Source organism: Rhinolophus ferrumequinum, chromosome 7 (assembly GCF_004115265.2).
Source record: "Rhinolophus ferrumequinum isolate MPI-CBG mRhiFer1 chromosome 7, mRhiFer1_v1.p, whole genome shotgun sequence".
NCBI lineage: Eukaryota > Metazoa > Chordata > Mammalia > Chiroptera > Rhinolophidae > Rhinolophus > Rhinolophus ferrumequinum.
This window is the reverse complement of record NC_046290.1, coordinates 21,007,154-21,029,603: the sequence shown is the minus strand read 5'-3', so window position 1 is coordinate 21,029,603 and position 22,450 is coordinate 21,007,154. Positions and strand designations below refer to the sequence as shown.

The 22,450-nt window shown below is 44.7% G+C and overlaps 1 protein-coding gene across 6 annotated transcripts in view; it reads right to left on the bottom strand.

Annotated features, from left to right (window-relative positions):
* The window catches only part of PDZD2 (PDZ domain containing 2), a 329,192-nt gene that overhangs the window by 117,201 nt on the left and 189,541 nt on the right, over window positions 1–22,450 (bottom strand). The window contains exon 1 of one of the 6 annotated variants that reach the window (XM_033110378.1): window positions 18,632–18,660. The exons of 3 other annotated variants lie outside the window; for them this stretch is intronic. In XM_033110378.1, the coding sequence (XP_032966269.1) occupies window positions 18,632–18,645 (14 nt within the window). In that variant the 5' untranslated portion in view covers window positions 18,646–18,660. Of the gene's footprint in view, window positions 1–1,705; window positions 1,726–6,079; window positions 6,275–18,631; window positions 18,661–22,450 lie in introns of those variants that run through there. 2 more of the 6 variants (XM_033110379.1, XM_033110381.1) reach the window with 2 other exon arrangements.

Sequence of the window (22,450 nt, the reverse complement as noted above, 5' to 3'; positions counted from 1 at the left end):
CATGTGCATGAACATGTTTGGGCCACATGTTTACAAAAGACAAGAAAGACCTACAAATTTGAGACACAGTCTTACATAAAGATTTTTGCTTAAAACTAGCTATGTCTCCAGGTCCATGTGAGTGCCATGAATTGATTTCAGCTTCAACCATTTTCCCTAACACACACACACACACACACACAAACACACACACACACGCACAGGCACATGCACACGCACAGACGCACACACACGCATACGCACACATACACCAATCACTCACACTTAGCTTTTCCCTACCTAGGTTTGCTCATCTGAAAAAGATTTCCATACCTTGCATTTTGAACATCATACGATGAGTTAGTTGCATTATCTCTATCTAGTACTCCACCTACCCGCGTTCAGGGATTGGTAATTTAGGACATGATCATAAGAAAGAAAATAGGCTGGAAGTAGAGGAAGCCTCACAGATTTGAGGGTCAATCTATAGATAACAAAAGTGTATCATAGCGAAACATATCAGAGTTAAATTGATTTTAAAAATCAGCACTGTATTATTCACCATCATTGAGTCTAGCAAGGTGACTGATGGTATGTAAGGTTTGATAGCTCAGGTTTAAGGCTGCTCAGGTTTTAAAGTAACCCAGACGCTAGAGATGAAGAACTCACAGTGAAAAGACTATAACTGATAGCAGATTCTCTCCCCATTCTGAAATCCCAGTGGGAACAAATGTAATTAATTAAGCCACCAGAACACTACAGGGATGACTAATGTTGCTCCTGGTGAGAGCTGGAAATAACTGACTCCACTCACTTATAAGATGAGGTGTTACATTTTTAGTATCCGTAAGAAATTCATTAAGAATGTCTAATTAGTTATAGACATAAGAATGTCTAACGCCTCAGCATTATGAAAACAGCATGATTTCCACCACACAAAGTTTGGTCAGGCCACTGAGACCCCAATAATATCTTCATGCACTACCAAGATGTCTCCAGGTACATTACTCAGCTCCAGCGTTCCCTTCTCTTAACATTCCTTGACTCACTTGAGAGAGAAACTGAAGTCAAGCAAGTTCTAGCCTGTAAAAAAGATTGTGCAAAGGACTTAGCTTTACAAATCCAAACTGCATCCTTCATTTCTGCCACCTCCTTCCCTGCAGCGCTTAGAGGTAATTTTCCGTTTCTCTTCCAGGTCTTTATTACTCCCATGCCAAAACTGTCTTGCATCTGCTACAGTACAATACCTGTGATGTTTTCCAAAGCCAGCAGCGTATTGCCAGCAGTCAACCCTCTACCCCATGCAGCCGTCTGGGAACTTAAGTCCAAGAGTTGCAAAGTGAAGTTGAAGGGAGGTTCCTTGGAAGGCGGACCTTTCCTCTTGCTGATGGAGCCAGCAAGCCCGGAGAAAATAAAAACACTTTTGCCAAAGAGGCAGAAACAGCAGCAAATGAAAGGGCTGCTGTCCCATGAAGAGCTCCAGGATGAATCCTGAGATGCATGCCACTCAAGTGAAGGTCAAGTATTGTGCCTTTGAATTTCTTCCCACTCCCCCCTGGCTTCGGCACTTCCCTTTGTGTTCTGATTTGGGTGGGATTTCTAAATTGTTCACCGCAGGACCACTTTTGTTTTGGAGGGAGAAAGAGGAGAGCTTATAAGAATGTTTACGTTTTTGTTAAAAGGGCAAAGCTTAGGGAAATATAATGTATAGACAGAAGCCACTTACCTGCTCTTCAAGGGAGTAATCTGCAACTGTCGTTTTGCTCCAGTCTGAGGAGTCTCACTGAAATAGAGACCTTTTAACTGAATTGATTCTCTAGGGCTACTTTGGCCTTTCCTCCAACTTGCCCTACTCTGCCAATTTCCAACTTGGTATCCATCTTCTTCTAATTCAGGAAGAAAAATAGTGTCAAAATTAGAAAGGCAAAAAAAAAAGTCCAAAGTTGTCTGACTTTAAGCCAACCTGATAGCCTTCAAACTTCAAAATTTCCAAAAACACAAACTATGGGACGATCCTTCTCTTTTACCAAAGGAGACACTTTTGGTCCCTCCAAGTGCTGAGTTCCTTTGGTGCATGTGAAACATAGTTTGATTGCTTCTTCAGGAACAGATGATAAAACGGGGAGCAGATCTAAAGTCCCAGGTCAATTGCTGTCACAGTCTGACTCACTATGCAGGGACCTTGTAGCTAAGCCAAGACCATATGCTCATATCATGCCCTACTGAGGTTATCTGTGGAGTCATAGAATGGCTGCAAACCCATGCACACCTGGATTTAACAAACCAAGGCAGCCTGGGGCAGATGTGTCCGCAGGGACAGGAAAGCCATCGGATCTCCTGGTGGGGCACACTCAGCCACTCAGCCTTCTCACTTTGCTAAGCAGAGCAAGGTGCATGTCAGTGAAGGAGGTATCTGGCATCTTGTTCCCCGACCACCGAGGAGAAGATAGAGATCCTCCAGTGTGAGAGGGATTTCGTGCTACACCCCGGACCCCACTGCAGGAAATGAATAGAAATCATGTTTGGAAGTGGGAGAGCGCATTGCCTACAGATGTTCTTAGGGACACACTTGTACGGGAACATAAAGCCATGCAAAGGGATCCTCTGCCAGCCACCACGATGTGACATTATTGACCCTCTTTCATGGGCATGGTTGCAAGTTTTGTCTTTGTAACTCAGAATCATAACTTCTTTTTGCTCAGCTGCTTCTCTCCTCTAGGTTTACACACTTTTGCACACATATGTATACCTCTAGCTCAGTCTTTTATCCCATTTGCAATCCGTAAAAAGCTAATGAAAGAGGTCAGACCCCAGCCCTGTTCAGATAGTGAAAGGGAGGGGGCAAATGCTCCAACGTTGAGCAGGACACTTAGCCCTCCCGACATTCTGTAAATACGTCGGTTAATGAAGGGCTGTTCATGGCTTGTACTCCATTTCAGCTCATTATCAGAAAACTCTGCCTGCCCTGATTCTTCTGTCTCTTCATGAGCCAACCTGATTGCATGCCTCGGAAGTGAAAAGGTGCCTCCTGCTACCCTGGGATACAAGGTAGTTCTAGAGCTCTGAGATGTACACCGTTGACTCATGTGGAGGAAGAGGTTACTCACCCTCTGATCATGGCCTTCTGGGAACCCAGAGCTGACCCTTCACCCCAGAGCCTCCTTCACTGAGTCTGGCCTCACAGCACCACACTCTCTCGGGCAAACTTGATAAATTCCCACACACGCTGTGATTCCTAACTGCCCCTCATGTGGGGAGTCTAGGCCTCAGTCTGTTTGGCTTCCAGTTGAGTTTCAGCAGTTACACAAATCAAGTTTGTGACAAGGTTTGAAATTCCAGTGCATACAGGAATAACAGGTTGTTTAATCTCTAAATTCAGAGCCAACCCGCTTTCTAAATACAGACAAAGGTGCTGCCTGGCTCGTGTGGTAGATTAAAGGACCCACCCTTGCCAGCTATGACAACCCAACTTGTCAAGTATACTGCCACCATCTTGTTCTCCAGGCTCAAACTCCCATGGGGCATCACACTGTACATAATTTTATCCTTTCTCACTTGTTTTCACCCGTCAAATTAGGCCCCACCCCCATTCTTCTCTACTGACAGTAACTAATTTCCAAATACAGGAGGATAGATGGCTGAAAGGTCCTGGAGGGAAAAAAAAAAAAATTATACCACCCATTTTATTTTTGTTCTTAAACTACAATCTTTTTGTGAAAACATTCCTGATTTTCTGCAATGGACAATAAGCAACATACAGAGGCCAGCTCTTTATCCAGGCCTGCAGTTTTAACACAAGAGCAAGGCCACAATTTCCCCCTTGCCTTATTAGAAATGACATTAACAATGAAATACTGTGCTGGGTTCAGGAGAATTACATGTTCAGGGGTAAGGCTGGCGGGCCTACAGTAAGCTTTCTTCGAGAGCAATAAAGAAACACTGTTCTAAACATGAGAAAACACGATATTCATTTAACTCGCTCTTAGTTTGTATTTTTTTCAAAGTGGCAACACCAACTTAGACTGTAGAAGTATGGCCAGCATTCAGTCCTCAGAAGAGAAAGAAGGAAGCGAATCGTTTTTGTGTAACTTAGCAGAGTTTTAGTCTCCATCAGGTTCTTTCGGCAGGGATACAGTCAACACATGTTGGGTCTCAAGGTATTTTCATCAGCAGCTTCACCAATAGGGGAGAGGGTGAAAAACCTAACTGTAGACACAGTTCATGTCCCACTGTTTGGACCCTGCAGAAAACCTTCAACTTCCTTGCTCATGAATCTACCCTTTTGGAGGCAATAATGCCACTTAACATAGACTGTGAAACTAAAATCAGTTTCCAGAACAAACAGCCCACTCAATTGTTGAGGGCGTAAGTAGCTGCCTCAACCCACTGATCACATTGCTCATAAATGATGTTAAGCAGGGGTCAGCAGACTTTTCCTCTAAAGGGTCCGAGAGTAAATATTTTAGGCTTTGCAGGCTTTGTCCTGTATTCTTCTTTGTTTTTTTTGTTTTTTCTTCAATATTTTAACATGTAAAATGCATTCTTAGCTCCCGAGACATACAAAAACAGGCTGGGGCATCCTGGACTTGGTCCACAGGCCACTGTTTGCTGATCTCCGACTGCTTCCAGAATGGTCCTGGGAAAGGAGCCTGTCCCCCAGTTCAGCTTAATTCACTGCAAACAGCACCTAGGACGGACAGGTGTGAAAGGCGGGAAACAAAAGGGACCCACCCAATAGGTGGACAGCGGGCAAGAAAGAACAAGAGTTGGGTGTAGTGATAAAAAGATCTCCTTGAAGACCACAGGAGGTGCTGTCCCCTCCCTATACATACCCTGGGTCTAGCTGTGGAAGCCTGAGAAGTCATAGAGAGAAAGAGACAAGTGATAAGGTACAGGTTTGCCTTGACTAAGTAGGCCTCCAGGCCTAAATTGCAAAGCCACAAGATTTGGCCACCATTGCACGAGGACAACAGCCAGCCAATAAGCAGTAAGCACAGCAGCTCCCACATCTGCCGTCTCAGATGCACCCCTGTGGCTAATATGGCATTCTCAAAAGCTCAGATCCAAGAGCACCAGTATTTAGGCGGGCCTATTCGACTGAAATAAAGTTCTCTACCTAATTCTGATGCTCCTGTCACTCTGACCGCACATGCCTTTTCCGACCTACCCCACGTCAGTTCAACACAACACTCTGACCACTTCCTTAGGGGAGAAATCCATGCCAAATTATCCAGGCGCCTATCAGAAGCAAGGCCTGGAAATGGTTCAGAAATCCAGACTTGAGATGGCCTTTATTCTGTTCTGCTTCTCTTATCACAAGCTCCGACAATTCTCAGAGACTCAGCTAACCACCACAGGAACCACAGATCAGTCTTCAAATTATCCTCATGTGTGGCTACAACCCATGGCCCTTCCTGTCTATTTTCTACTTCTGAGTATGACATGTCGTTGTGACCATTTCCAAACCGAGGCCCCTCATTCCCTCCCCACCATCACAAATATTCAGAATCCACACTTTACTTTCACTCTACTTTCCAATTCCCTGACTTGGAAGCTGAGCGGAGGCAGACGGCCTTAATGGAGAAAACATTAGTGCATTCAGGCTTCACTCTGGATCCCAGACAATTCTGGATATTTCACAGCTGTTATACATCCACCTCCTTTTATACAAAAGCCAGCAAAATTTAGCAAGCACCTTGTTGGCTCCGAAATATGAAAATATAGCAACGGTCAAGCCTGAAAATCAGTTTCTGGTTGACTGTCTTCAAAGTATTCGTTCTAAAACAACGTCTGCAGTTCATTTATCATCTTCTAATTTTTAAGTCAGTTTTAATTTAATTACTGCATGATTTGGGGTGATTTTTTAACTTTAAAGCAACCCCAGAATACAATTGTCATTCGGTCATCGAACCAGTAACCGAAAAACTCTTGTTTGGGCAGATACCACCAGCACAATCCAGGCTAAGTCTGTTTCTTATGTCAACATTATCTACTCATGTCTCATACACTTTAAAAAAACCCCAAAAACCTGTGGAAGACAAATCAGTTGTATTCAGAGAGAAAATCAGATTGTCTCTTGCGCTCAGGTCTCCCCTCCTACCTGCTTTAGGAGCTGATCAGGTGAGATTTCTCCTCTGTGTGCCACGGCCGCTTGACTAGGACAGACTCCAAAGTTGGTTGTGGTTCATTTCCCCTATCCATTCAGTTCTTTCAAGTCCTGGGATATTAACTATCAACAAAAACGTGAGCCACGCCAGCGTGTGCTCCGAGTTCCTGCCAGCTCCCTATGCTACTTAGCTCAGGAGCTGGTTCTCTCGCGCTCTTTCCCCTCCTCCTGGCTTCACCTCCTGAGCTCCAGGGCCCCACCCACAGCACTCAGATCATTTTTCATTTATGAGTGCATCCAGCTAAACGGTGTTTGTAAGAGAAGGAGCCAACCCTTGCCCTGTGAGTGCACTGAAACCATGCTGCGAAAAACAGCTTTAATTTTCTGAGAATATGGGGTGGGGGCGGGATTCAGATCCTGGCAGAAGTCATCTGTGGCCTCCTCCTGCAGCTCTCTGCACAACACCTCTTCCATCAGCAAGGGACGCACACCTTGGTGATGGAGTCACAGTAGCTTCATTATACAGACACCCCCCCCCCCACACACACACACACATACACAGTTCACTGAGATGTACTGAAGATTTCAGGCATAGGAAAACAAAAACATACCAAAATGTGCATTTCATGTACACTAGAAATGTGAAGGTACGATGATGGGTCAAAAAACTTTCCACCTGGTGACCTAACACTTCACTAAAATTTTGTACTTATTAAAGGGCCAGGGTTATTATTACATTCAAATGGGAATAAAAATTGGGGCTTTAAATAATTGTATAAAGAAGCCCATTGGTCATGATGATTTCAACCAAATCTATACGAGTAACTTTCCTAATCCAACAACATTCCTATCTTCCCTCCCAGACCACTACTAGCAAAAACAGAAATTATCAGCCAGCCCCTGGAATACTTACTCCTGCTAAAAATGTCAGCAACTGAAAATATGATTTGATTTTACTCCCTAAGATTTTATCAGGAAATAGAATTTTAAAAAAATACGCTCCCAAACAGAAAAAAGAAAAAAAAAAAAATATATATATATATATATATATATATATATATATATATATATATATATATATCGTGACTTCCACTATGTGTAAAATTCATCTTATTTTACAGCTGGAATAAAAGGGGTCTTTCATGATCCATTACCCAGAGAAACAAACCCCAAGGCCTTCACAGTACATATGAAAATGTATATAAATGATTTAAATGGGAATGAAGTCTTGTTATTAAAATACTGACAGTCCTTGAACAAAAGAGGAGCAAATGTTCTCTGTTCATTTGCAGTTCTTCTCAGGTCATGCTTCCAGAAAACCTGGAAGGATTGTTAGGTTTTAGGATAATGTTTGTCTTTTCAAATCTGTTCGTTTCTTTCAGAGTTTTATTCAATATGGATTTTCTCCCTATGAACACCATATTGTCATAAGCTGGTCCCAAACACCATGGGAAATTCTACAATCTTCAAAATTGTTTCCTAATTTTTCATTCAAAAAAAAAACACTGATGACTTAGTAGCATCTGGATTTAAAGAAAGTCTTTTTTCTTTTTAATTAGATGGTTAAAATGTCTCCTAAAAGGAAAATGTTATACATTTCCATACATGCTCCAACCGGGTTCTGGTCACCCGAACACCCTAACTCCACATCCTTGCGGGAGAAAAACCTAAGGTTTTTCTTTACAATTTCCCACTGGCCAGATTAACAGATGAGAAATAGAAAAGCAAGACACAAAGTAACTGATATATACATGGCTGTAAATTCACTGGTTGGGTAGAGAAAGAGCTGATAAGAAGAATACCTAGTTTCCAACTCCAAGCCAGAAACCCCATACCAGTCCAAATTTTCACGTGCCGTCCTAGGGCCTGAAAGTGGATCATGAGGGTGACCTCCCAGGACTTCCCTTCCCAGTTTAGGAGAACAGACTTGCTCGGAGTTTAAGCTAACGAGAAAGAAATCTGTTATTTACATTGTTTTAAAGAAGTTGGGGTGGAGGAGGGAAAGAGGTTAAAATTTTCTTGGCCCATGTCCTAACTAGTCTTGATCAGAGAAAATCTGCCTACACAATATTCTCTCCAATATTAGTTGGTGACATCTGCCAAAAATCTATGGTGAAACCAGTTATTCTACCTCTCGTCCCATTCTCTCAACAAAGGGCGGGTAATATAGATCCTATAATTTTGCTTTAAGGGCAATTGCTGTTCCATTTACTCACAAGACTAGCCGTGCACCACGTACCAGCGCACAGCAAGTATGTAAGCCATTAGAAATATCTAACCATGCAAGGTTTCGGGGCAGGTGAGTTTTTGGTTAAACTGCACATGGTAGGTGTTTGGAGCTCTGCTTTCTTTTCACCCACCTTGGTTTCTGGGCTGAGGACACCACTGTGCCCTCCCCCTCTGTGAGCTGGGAGGGATCCTTAGTTCTACTTCTCATTGTGTGACTGTGAAAACAGGCCCAGAGAGAGATGAGGCAAATTGCGAAGGTCACAGCATATTAGTGGAAGTATTGAGACTAGAACGTGGGTCTTCTGACCCAAACTCCAGTACAGCACTAAGTGGATGTATGTCAGTCTTCATAGCCAAGAACTACTGACAGGCTCAGAGTGGCTCTCCAGCTGGTCACAAAGCCTGGCCTAGGGACATCTAAGACTTTCCCATGAGCAAACGGAGAAGGGTAAAAAGCAAAGGCGGCATCAGAAGGATACGCAGCTAGGGAGTGATTCCAGCTATCCCCAACAGAGAAAGGGATCCTCCACACCGCAAAGCCGACGGCCACTTCCGGGTACATATCCCGAACAACTGAAAGCAGGGACACGAATGGCTATTTGTACCACCATGTTCATAGCAGCAGAACCCCAAAGGTGGAAGCAGCCCAATTCGTCCATTGACTGATGAACGGCTAAACAACATGTGGTCTAAACATACAATGGAGTATTATTTGGCCTTAAAAAGCAAGGAAATTATGCACATGCTACAACAAGGATGCACCTTGAAGACAGCATGTTAAGTAAAATAAACCAGTCATGAAAAGGCAAATACTGCATGAGTTCCCTTCTGCAGGGTACCTAGAGTTGTCAGATTCAGTGGTTGCCAGGGGCTGGGGAGGGAGGAGAATGGGCAGTTATTGTTTAACGGGTACAGAGTTTCAGTTTTGCAAGACGAAAAATGTTGTGGAGCTGGAAGGTAGTGATGACTGCACAATATGAATGTACTAATGCCACAGAACTGTACACTTAAAAATGGTTAAAATGGTAAATTTTTAAATATATATATATATATATATATATATATATATATATATATATATATATATTTTTTTTTTTTTTAAAGCCATTGGAACCTGGATTTTCTTTACAATTTCCCTTTGGCCACTTCTAGGCGGTCATGCTTCATATTATTAAAACTACAAAATGATGACTACGACTTGTCCTAAGATAAAATTCGTACATGACTTGAAAACAACAGGAAGCACTAAGGTTTACTTCTCTCTTTTCCCCATCTCCTGGTCAAAAATAACTCCCAGAAAGCTATGAAAGCAAACAAGATGCTCAGTTTGTTTCTGTGTTCTGTGATGGGAGATGATAAGGATGCTGACAGGGGACAGCCTGCAGCTTGTGCAGCAGGGAGAGCCCTGCCTGGAAACCTGAAGAGGCTCCCTTCCAGTTTCTGCGTCAACGCACAGGGTACACCCTTGAGAAAGCTCTGTGCAGCTATAGTCGATTCTTGTCCTTTATAAAGCTCTCCGCGAGTTCACACAGCCCTCACCTCACTCAACCTCGACAGCACAGACTGAGGCCATCACACTGTTTTGATCTTTAGTTATGTACAGAACTGTTGCTTAGCTGTTGAATCTGTCCATTTAGACCATATGTGTCTGGTGGGTAGAGCTGCCTCCAGCTCTCTGACCAGATCATCTGTCTCCATCTTGATTTCCCTCCTGGCGGGCCAGGGTGAGACCTGGAGGGGCACCAGTCTCTGTGTCTCTCTCTCTCCTCTCTCTCTCTGTCTCTCTCTCTCCCCCCTCCCTGGGTTTTCCCCTCTATATCCACAGCAACAACCACCAAGTAAGAGCGGCCAACTTGTCCCCCTCCATCAGAGCTTGAGCCCCAGACCTCTGCCTGCCTCCTGCCCTGTTCCCGCTGGTTGTCCTGCAGGCATCTCAAACTCAGCACCCTAAAATAAAACCCATTAGGCTCTCCCTCAAACCGATGCTTCCTCCTATATTTCCTCTTTTAATTGATGTCAATCTCCAGTCACTCAAGCACAAAATCTGTCACCCATGACTGCTCTCTTCCCTTCACAGTTGGTAGTTAGATCCTGTCAACTCTTAAATTCTTAAATCGTTCACCTGTCCCCTCCCCTGTATTCTGTCACATTTTAGGGCCTTGATTGCAAACCATTCTCTCTTCCCCAGTTGTTTTTTCCTCCAATCTATCCCACACACAGAGACATCTGATGGCAAAAATGTAACATGTGCTTGAAATGCTCTAATAAGTTCTCTTTGCCCAAAGGATAAAGCTTTGGTAGGGTGCCTAGGACCATCCCTGACCCAGTCCCAATGCCTGCACCAGGAAACACACTGGCTACTGCCCTTTTTCATGTCGTATCTATGCTTTCACATACACCAGTGCTTCCCAGCTGGGGAAGATTTCACCCACTGTGGGGAGCAAGAGGGGTTGCTGCTGGCATCTAGGGGGTAGAGGCCAGAGGGACTGCCAAACATCCAACAATGTGCAAGACAGCCCCCACAACAAAGAACAAGCCATATGGATTCTTAGAGTATTAGATTACACCATATTTATTACCGCGTTTCCCCGAAAATAAGACCTCACCAGAAAATAAGCCCTAGCATGGTTTTTCAGGATGCTCGTAATATAAAATAAGCCCTACCGTATTTCCCCCCAAATAAGACCAGGTCGTATGTTAATTTTTGCTCCAAAAGACGCATTAGGGCTTATTTTATATTAGGAGCATCATGAAAAATCATGCTACGGCTTATTTTCCAGTGAGGTTTTATTTCCGGGGAAACACGGTATTACTACAATGGCTTCCCACTCGAGGGTCTGCCAGCATACATATTGTCAGGGTGCAGAAAATTATGTAAGAAGCAGGTTAGGCAAACGCAATAGGGGGTGTATGGAGGACGGGGGCGGGCGTGCCCTTCCTAAAGCATTCGGAGTCAAAATTCCAAAAGCCCTCAGCTGACTCGTGCAACAGGGTGATGGGTTTGCAGCTTGCATGAGGCTCCTGAGCAAGGGTGGAAGTACTACATCAATATTTACTGAAAATTTCCTTCTTGCATTACATTTCCCTTCGAAGCCCGGCATACTCCTAAGTTCTAGTAAATAAATGGAAAGATAGAACAAAACTCTCTTTTCAGATCCTTAATATAGTCTCACTGTCCTTTTGAATTTTCTTCCCCCGCGGGTTCTTTCTTTGTAATCTAATAACCTTAGCCTAGTTTTCCCAAAAATGCACTCTACAAAATACCGGTTTGAGGGAGAAGGACGCCAAGGTCAAAGACGTTTGACAAGCATCGCACACTAGCTCTCCCTTTGACTGGTGCATCCAAATCTTAGTTTATCAAACAGTTCCCACCCTTGCCTTTTTATAATACAGATTATTAACAGGAAACAAGTGCTTTGATGACTTGAAGAAACACTCTCTGGCATTCTCCTTGGCCATCGGATTTGTCCTTTCTTCAGTAGAGGGCACTCTTTTGGTTTAAACTTCCATTTGTGTGCAGGGAATTGCCAGCGGCCTCAATTCAGTCCCCATCCCTCAGGCTGGGACTGTTGGTTCCTTTTCATTCTTCTCATCCTCATAGCTTGCCTCCACATCTAAATGCGGGCGTGTTGGAACGGGCCAGTTTTCTTCATGAAGGAGCCATCTCGGGGAAAGACGACGGGAGGCGATGAGCATTACACTGTGATGAGGGAGAGTAACTGATTGGGACGTGCACATTGATGCCCCAGGGCCTGGGTCCTGGGCCAGGACACATGTCTCTTCGGGCTACTGGTCACCTAAGGCCAGTTTGTCAGAATCAAGGGCCATTAGTGAGGAGGAGGCCAGTCCATTCAACAAAGAGAAGCATGTTTCTTCCGGACGTCGATGGAGAAAAAGACCAATCATTTTGGGGTAAGGAAAATCTAACTTCAGAGGAGCAGAAAGTCTTTGAGTTACACTACCGAGGGCATAACTGACACATGCCCCACAGGAAGCTGGACCAAACACACCCTCACTTCAAGGCACTGATGCCTCTTTGGCCCCTGAGGACAAACCACTTAGACCCACCAGCCAGGGGTCTTAGTCATGAGACTTAGTCATGAGCACTTGACCCCTACATTCCAGCCTGACTTGTCAGTCCAAGAAATCCTTTGAATTGGGGTGAAGACATTTTTGATTTTGGAAACCAAATCCAGCCCCATCACGACTTGAACTCACTCCCAGGAATCCCCACACAGACCCAAGAGTTCCCATGGACCAGGCCCTGGCGGTTGGTGGTAACTCACCCTCAGCTGGACAGAGGGAACAACCGGTTTCCTCAGGCAATGTCACCAGCCACCTGAGGTTTGAAAGCTCTCAATGCCTCTCAAGGCCCTGGGCTCTCTAGAAATCAATTTTTGTGAGCATCTCTGCAAATAGTTCCCCAAAGCTTCAGTATGTGGTCTTGCTGGTGTCAAGATATTAGCCACCTCCTCAGAACAAGAAACAGACAAGTAATTAATGAGTGTCTCCTCTAAGCACACATGCTGTGCAAACTTGCTGGGCAGACAAGACTCTGTTTATATGAAAAGACTGCCATCACTGCAGGACAACATGTGCTAAATGGGAAACGATGGTGAAAGGCTGTAAGGGCTCCAGGACATCCACAGGGAGGTGTCGCCATGGGCTGATAATCCGGAAGGACTTTTCAGAGGAAGTGGGTCTTAAAGCCGTGAAAGGCTGCTTCTAGGTTTTGACATTTCCCACAATTCCACGCTTTCCCCCTTGTAGATAAAAGAAAAGTGGGCTACTCCTCACAGTTGCGGCACCTGGTGGCAATTGCATTTAGCCCAACTCCCCTGACTTGACACCTCCATAGCAAGCAGAATATGTCAAATGGCAGGCTTGTTATCAGGCATTCTGGAAAGGATTGCTTCCAGCCAGGTCTGGGATCAGACAGCTGCCCACACTGCTGGAAGAATATGCACTGGATAAAAGTGACAAAGGCCCCCATCATAGTTCCACTCAGATGGTCACACATGGAAACAAAAACGATGGGCAGGGTTTGGGATTTCCAACCCTTTATATTTTATTTTTGCTACATTGTTATTGTCAGATAATGCAAGTGTTGCCATTCACTGGGTTTCCAGGAACGTAAGGTGGTGTACATGTTTAATTATCCCACGGTGGCTCTGTTGAGTGAGGTGCATCCCCGATGCATGTAGATTGTAGAGATACCCACCAGAAGATTCAGGAACAGGAGGCAGTGCTCTGGGATCGCTCCCTCGACTCTTGCCAAGGTGCTAAGTGACCAAGGGGACCCAATGACACTATGCTGCTCAGTCATCATAGATGACACTCTGAGGAGACCTGAACAGAGTTCACACTCAACGCGTGTGGCTGGGCTGCAAGCGCTTTTCAGAAGGGCTGGTGAAACTTGCATGAACTGGAAATATGGTTTTTTCAAAGCATTTTCTGAGACTAGCCGACTCCTTTTCTCCTTATCTGTCTCCTTCTGTTCTTCTGTGAGCTTAACAGTGACAATGGAATTCCCCTCAGTGCTCACAGTTTAAACGATTTGCTTTACCCAGTCTGTAATTTCCAGATCTCAAAATAATTCCTCTTAAAATAATAAAAAAAAAATACAGCCCCTCAAGCTTACCATGTCTGCAAAAATGTGATTAAAAATTATTAGCCTTGGAGTGAAGCCTTTGGGAGGAAGAAATCTATCAAAAACCACAATATGCTCAATGACACGTTTGGGCTCAGCTATACTTTCAAGGTATTTCTCATCTCTACCAGGAAGAATCTTCTCTTGGAATCACATGTCGTTCTGTGGGGGTAGGAACTTGACTTACAAAACCTCCGCTTTCAGCATTGGTGAGGAAGCTGGGTCATGTATGGAAATTTCTTTCTATAAGCTTTCAAACAATCAGTTATTTGTTTCCCCCCCTTTTTTTCCCACAAGAAGAATTTCTCTAAATAATTAGAGGAGATTTCCCATGGGAAGCAGGCGATGGTAACTTCCAGGTCTTAAACTTATCTAAAACAGTTTAAAAACAAAAGACACAAGAATGTGCCTGGCTGGCCTGTAACAATGCAAATTCTGGCAGTAAGAACTGCAGCCAAAGCATGAAACTTCTAGACCCTAGGAGGAGGGTGGGCACGAGGATAAAACCTCTTTGGTTTGTATTCAACCAACTAAGAATGTGTGGTCCTCTTAGCACTGACCAATTAAAGTTTAATTTTTAAGACCTATGGAAAAAAGGTTTGCACAGGACCTTCATAATATAAGGAGCAAGAGTAACATCAGATTCCGTAAGAAAATAAACTGGGTACAAAAGCTTCAAACATCACTTTAGCCACATCCCTTTGTGCATAGTTAACACAGAGATATCAGAGTGCCCAGAGAGGGCGAGATGTGTCCCAGGAGCACTGCGGCTGATGGAGAGCATGGCATCTTAGAGCATGTAAGTAACTTCTCTAAATCAGATAGGGGAGAGTTAGGATGCAAATTTCCAACCAAGAGGCCTGCCTATCTACAAATCCTATGTTCTTTCCTCTCTGGCACCAGACTCTTAAATGTGTCCCATGTCACAGAGGGTCTACGTGAGTCCTCTGTGAAACCTCTTAGGGGGCCTGCATGTTTTGTGAAAAGAGTGAGTTTCAGTTGGACAACCAACCATGGATTCAACTCACCACTCCCTGCTTACCAGCTAAGTGAATACTACAGCAGACATCGCTACACCTCAGCTTCCTCCTCTGATAAAGTACCATGAGGCCGACCTGGTGGCTCAGGCGGTTAGAGCTCCATGCTCCTAACTCTGAAGGCTGCCGGTTCGATTCCCACATGGGCCAGTGGGCTCTCAACCACAAGGTTGCCAGTTTAATTCCTCGCATCCCGCAAGGGATGGTGGGCTCTGCCCCCTGCAACTAAGATTGATGAACACGGCACCTTGAGCTGAGCTGCCGCTGAGCTCCTGGATGGCTCAGTTGGTTGGAGTGCATCCTCTCAACCACAAGGTTGCCGGTTCGACTCCCGCAAGGGATGGTGGGCTGCGCCCCCAGCAACTAGCAACGGCAACTGGACCTGGAGCTGAGCTGCACCCTCCACAACTAAGATAGAAAGGACAACAACTTGACTTGGAAAAAAAGTCCTGGAAGTACACACTGTTCCCCAATAAAGTCCTGTTCCCCTCCCCCAATAAAATCAAATAAAATAAATCTTGAAGATGTAATTCTGCTCACTGAAACATGAATTTTAAAAAAAATACACCGTCAATGAGCATTAATCCACTTAAACATAGTTATGTCTTAATAAATATGAATATTAAAAAAAAAGTGCCATGCATGGACAGAGGTGTGGCTACCAGAGAGCGCACCTTGTTTGAGGTCACCCCTGTGCTGGCCACACAACGAGCATGCAACAGAGCGTGGTTATAGCGACTCTTGCATAAAACCTGCTTGCTCCACCCTGATTGCTTCCCATTTAAGTTTGCTCTCTCCTGTTTCGCCTTATTGAGATCACTAACTGAATTATACACGACTTGTCCTGGTGCCCAAAGTTCCTGGCTTAATTGAAAGCACCGAAGAGGAAAGTGGGAAAACAAAGCATAGTGCTTAGTGAAGGGCAGTGCTGAAAGACACAGAAGCCGGTTCTGTGTGGTCCTCAAAGGGCTGCCAGCTCCAATCAGGCCACGGGTTACTTGACAAGAGGAGGAAAGAGGGAACCGCATGCCGTCCCAGGGTACTCCCTGCAAAGTCGCACAAAACATCCACACGGACTCCCACTGAAAAAATACCTTGGCCATGTTTCTGGGTAACTGCTTGTTATCAACACCAGAGTCAGGGCTTCCACTTGAGGATTTCCTCCTCAGGAGATAAAGCCAACAGCCTTATCCATTTCGTTTTCTAAATTATTTCCTGCCAGGTTAAGGGCGGTCAGTTATCTTCTTCTTCTTTTTTTTTTAATTGATGAAGATATGGAAGAAAAAAGAAGTCTAATGATTGTCTAAGGCTGCTCTAAAAATCAAAGGAGAAGGCTGAACTAGCATTATCAGCTATGCTGTTTAAAATGAAAGGTTATCTTTGAGAGACTCAGAACCTCAGGAGAACCATGGATCTTTCTTTGTTCTTTCCATAAGCTCACTGTAATAAATATACCTCAGGGGAGAAATCTGCAATGCCCAGAAAGATGCCCATGAATGATTTCCAGATGGTTCTTTCTTTGACTTAACTTCTCAATCCCAGGAGCTCTGTATACTCACCCCACCTGGTTGCACATTCCACGTAGGAACTGACATTTGCCGCTGAATAAGCCATTCACCTTTTACCCAGCTCAACACCTCTTCTTTCCCCAAGGCACGTCCTCCAACCTCATGGGCACCTCGGCTCTGAGTTCTTGGAAAATCCTTTCAGAATTTCTCTTTTCTTTCTATTTATCTTCCAGTGGAAAGGGACCCTATTTTGATTTCCTTCCTGGCTCTCCTTGGCCACAGGCCTACAATATTCTCTACCTGGCAGGTGTCAAATTCCATCAACGTCCCAATCCTGTGACTCCTAGAGTTTCTCTTCAGCAAATGTAAACTCCTGACGGTGGCCACCAAACCCTTCAACTGGCTGACCCCGTCTTCCTCATCACTCTACCAGTTTCTTCTGTCCTTAAGAGCAGGCTGCTGTGCTCCACCCTCACTCAAGTGGCCGTGCTCTCTTCATCAGTTTTTCCTCTCATGCCCGCCATATCCTTCCCATGTTTGCCAATAGTGCTATTGAGTTTATAAACAGTGACACACAACTGTACCTCCCACGGTGACAATTAGCACAAGGATCCTCAGTAAATACTGATGGAGAGTCACAGGAGGTGCACACTTCTATCCTATTTCACACTCAAGTCAACGGCGCCATCCATCCTGGGGCTCCCTCCCTTCCCCGGCATCTGGATTGAACTTCTATCTCTAGCCAAGTGAAATGCTCTCGCCCAGGGACAGCCAGGCACAAGGCCTGCAAAGAGGTGGGGTCCTTGAAGAAAACAACTGAACATGTGCAGGTCACAGCATTGCAAAAGTGACACTCAAATCAGGGTGAGCCCAGCCTAAAAATAGATGCATCTGAATTAGGACATCAGACGGACTCGGAAGGCACAAGAACACCACACCTATCTCACATGGTTTGCTTGTTGGGCTGGGACAGCCGGTGCCCCTGGTTTGAGGCAACACAAAGATGGCAGAGGCGTACTTGTTCACCTGTTGCTCAAAGGCTCTCAGAGACCGAGTGGGAGTAGAAATCAGGCCTCTCCACTTGACTGAGGGCACTCTCCCATCCCACACAACTGCAGCTGGAGTGGAGAAGCCAACGCTTGGATACAGCCAACAGTCTCTGAATGACACCAGGGAGAGGTACCAGGCAGGCAGCCACAGCTGCCCACATGGGCACCCAGGCCCCATTCTAGAATGAACCAATTATGAAGGCTTTTTATTTTTTAAACACAGTGTTCTGCATCTAGAAAATGTCCAAAAAAAGGAAAAACAAATTGCAGCATAAAAAACCTAGCTACCCAGCTGTTTGCCTTCCAAGGATGCAGTCAAGATGTCACGAGCATTTGCAAGGACAGAGCATCAATGGGGCCCATACCCTCTTATCAAAGGCCCTCCCAACACACGTACATGAGATGCCCACAGCCCCTGCCAGATCAACCTCCAATAAATTCTCCTTAAAAACAAGAGGCTCTGAATAAAGGGATTCTGAACAGAGCCCTGGTCTGAAGGTGCCCCGCACAAAGGAAAATTTCCCCGCTGACAGAGTGGAAACAGGACCGAACTCAGAGAGAGGCCAAGTGCTCATTAACCTGTGTGCATACGGCTGGTCCTTTCATCTGTTTTTCAAAAACATGTCTGAGAAGAATAATGTTTGTTTCGACCCAGGATAAGTGTTGAAACCAAAAAAGTTTAAAAATCAATTCACACACACACACAAGCACACAGGCAGATCAGAACTTCTTTTGCTCACATCCTCAGCCTTCAGTCTTTGAAACTCTGTGGCTTATACACAGATCAAATGGTGTGATCACAAGCCTGGGATGTCCTTCTCCCAGGGAGGGAGCTGGGCTTGTTTGGAGAGGCCATCGGCCTCTATGCTACAATGTGTGGGACTCAGACAAAGGTGGTCTCTGCGGCCAGGCCCCAGGCAGCAGCAGGAACAGACGAGACCCCCAGCCTCAGGCTTTGTTGTCTCTTTGGGGACCACCACCCGGCACAGGCGGACTGTGGCTGGCTCACTGGGGGAGTACAGACAAAATCTAGGAGAGTCTAGATTGAAACCGATCTAGAAAGGACCACGTACACACGCGTCACCATTTTCGATGCACGGACTTGACAGATGCAGTCGAAGAAAATCGGGCGGTTTCAAGTGAGAGAGATTTTCCCAAGTACAGTGTAGGCAAAAGGAGGATAGGTGCCATGTCTCCCCAGTGTTTCTTTGCATTACTGCACAATTCTGCAAACATCCAACGTGCCTTTTTTTGAAAAGTAAAGGTGTCCAGGGAAGCCCCTCCTAGGCCTTTCAAAAGAAATAGGAATTTAATATCCGTAACTTTGCCTCTCTTTCAACAACCAATAGGCACATTTTCACCACTCAAGTATTTCTCCACGTCCTACATTTTGCTGAACTCAGTCTCTGCATATGTTAATCCCCGACAGACTGACTGTAAATATTTCATGCCACCCCTACTTCCCGTACAAGCACATGTCAGCATTACTGAGGCAGCAAGACTGAATTCAGGTTTGCTTCACCAGCTTTTTATGTCAATGCTGTGTTAAGAAATGCCACTGTACATAGTGTCGGCTCCATCTCAACTGAGTTTCAGCTAGAACAAAATCAACCTTTGTCGCAGCATCATTGCCTCAGTATCTTCATCTAAGAAAATGGGGTTAGCAATGGCACCAGATTTCATTGGATTACTATCACACGCACGTCTCTGTCCTCTGAAAATTTCAAGTCGTCCCCTGAGACACGTCCCACCTACTTAGAAGATTTTTCTTTTCAAAATGAGATCCTTGTGTTAGGAACAGACTCTTTAGTATGAATCACTGGGAATGGCAATGCAGTAAATTTTTCGTCATTAAGTGATTTTAACTTAACACAACTCCAAGTTTTTGATGTTTTGGAGCTGCACGCGCTGCCACTTGAGCCAAGAGTTTTCCTAGCCTTTTAAGTTCTGGGATCGCATGGTCTGGGAGAAGTTCACCGAGGCACTTTGTGGTTGGGTGGGTGCCACTGAAGAGTTACAGACATTGACGTCCGTGTCACTGAGATGCAGGGAGTGACTCCAGCTCTCAGCAGGAGATGGTGGGGGTAGGGGAAGGAGAATGACCCAATTAAAATGCAAATGATTCTGCTTGATGCTGCTAAATGAACTCTGAAGGAAAATGAACACATATCATGCAATCTCTGGCCAAATCAAGACTTCAAGATGACCAGAAATTGCAAACTAAGATCCTTTGTGATGACTTTATCTTTTATACTGTGTGAGATCTAAACCTTGGTCACAGTGAACAGGGAGCTAAAGAACGAGATTTGGTTTTGTTCCCCCAGTCATCTTGAGTTCAACTCTGATCTGCTTATTCACCTGATGACGCAAACTACTCCTGTCATTACCAAACTAAGAAAGATAGAAATCCACATTGGCAGCAAGGGCCGTGGGGTGAATGGCCCCACACAATGGGACTGTGGCTTTTTAGAAGGACAAGAAGTTAACATTTTAAAATTGTGTGCCAGACACTGTGTCCAGAATTTAAACACTTAGTTCTTAAAATAACTCTTATGGTCTTAGTATTTGTATCTTTTCCAATTTCACAGACTAGATAACTAGTCAGAGATATGAGTTATATGTGTCTTAAGTTGCATAATTGATAAGCAGACCATCAGCTAATTCTTGGGTTCCTGTTCTTTTCACTTGTCATCCTGTTCTTCTGATCAACATATTTTCCTAGAGTCTCTATTCTTTTCAGACCTTGGGCTTCCAGCTGATGTTTTCCTTAAAAGCGATTGAAAACCTAAAGCTTAAAAGAAGTACACCACGTATTTCTTATAGAGAAAGATGCTGAGCCTTTTCTCAAATGTTACTTGGTTATTGTCGAGTTCAGGATGTGGCACCCGGCACATGAATGCCCTGAGTTAAGAGAGCACCCGGGCATGACAGGTGGGCACGGGAGCTTCTGTTCCTCAGTGGATCACCCTACCATGTGATCATCTCCAATTAGTACAGCCGACTCCAGATGGAAGGCTTCTTGCTATGAAAACGTCACTTGGGAAAATACCGTCAGGTTAGAAGGAGGCCTCCGCAAAGCAAGTTCCCTTTTTGGAGGTGAGGAGCTTTTCTGAGAGGACCCTCAGGGTAGCCCCATGGTTGGCTGTACTGAATCCAGTAGGAGCAAAAGAGCAAGGTTAATGGGTCCCAGTGCTCAGAAGAGCGTGGAAGTGCCACTCAGAACCCACCAAGGCCCTAGTTACTAAGGACAACTGCCACCCACCTGGTCTTCGTGTGGTGCCGCCACGGTTGGGGCTAGAACCGGGGTGAGATAAGTACGGTGCGCACTCTATATGGGTTCATGAACTCCCATTTAGTGGAAAATCGGGAAAACCACTTCTCTCATATTCCCTTGCAGCCAGAGTGCAGACCTGGGAGCTTGTTTTCACCAACCAGACCTGGATGCAGAAGTGGGCGGGGCTCACCCTCTGACACTCAGCTTGTGGTGAGCACTGTGGAAAGAGGGGCACAGTTCTGGCCTTTTCTCTGTAAAGTCCTGGGCCCGAGCAGCGAGCCAAGACTGTGTGGTTTTTCTGCTAGAACAGTCCCACCATGTGGTTTGGCTCTTTTCCTGGCTCCACAACATGTGAGCCTGACGCTTGGTCCCTCCCAGAAATTCTGTGAACCACCTAACTAACATCCTTTAATGCATCCTTTTCTGCTTAAAGTAGCTACAGGAATTTCTGTTGTTTGCAGCCAAAAGCCCTGCTGGGTTCAGTAAAGGAGAAAGCAGAGAAATGAGAGGAAGCTGGAAGGGCAGTGGAAGCCAGCTGGCACGGGCAATGCAGTGGCCACACGTGCTACGTCAGCGGCTTCTACACCCAGTGCTGTGTGCCCAACGAGGCCACGGGGGGGTCACCCACAGTGCACAGGCTTTAGTTGGCTGGACATGGGTTGAAATCTCAACCTCACTGCCCAATCTCTGTACCGTGCCAGGCAACTTTCTCATATTCCGTAAGCCTGAGTTTACTCACCTACAAAATGGGTAGAATACTCTCTACCTTACAGGGTTGTAGAGAGAATAAAGCTGATAATACATGTAAACAACCTAGGACAGTGCCTAGTGACCATGACTTGCTCCAGAAATAATACACCTATCCCCTTAGTCCCTACCAATTGACTTGGCTTACACGTTAACACACAGAAACATACCACATATGTCAAAATATAGTTTTTTCCCTAAAATTATCTTCCCAAGAGGTATCTTCCCAAGAGGAAGATAATTATATTTGAGCCCATATAATTATATTATGAACTACTCTTTCAATTACTTTAATTGTTGGTGGCAAAATACTGTTTAGAGAAGATACAACTGTCTCAGACTTAATATCAATTTTAGATGCTCAGGGAGGTTGAAATAAAGAGGGGAAATAAATTTAATGGTGAATTTAACAATTATTCCTGGGGGAAACAACCTCACAATTTAAGTGCTGGATTCCCTTGCAGCAGAGTAGCATGGTGTTTAAAAGCATGAACTCTGGCGCTCTAGAGCTGAGTCTCAATCCTGGCTCTACCTTTCATGGGCTGTGTGTCTTTGAGCAAGGTACTTAAACTCTCTGGTCCTTAGCTCTCTCAGTAAAATCAGATAATAGAGGTATCTTTCTCACAAGGTTGCTCTAAAGAGTAAATGAATTAATACATGTAAAGCACCTATGGCAGTGTTTGGAACATACCCTGTTTCCCCAAAAATAAGACCTAGCCGGACAATCAGCTCTAATGCATCTTTTGGAGCAAAAATTAATATAAGACCCTATATTATATTATATTATATTATATCCGGTCTTATATTATGGCAAAATAAGACTGGGTCTTATATTAATTTTTGCTCTAAAAGACGCATTAGAGCTGATTGT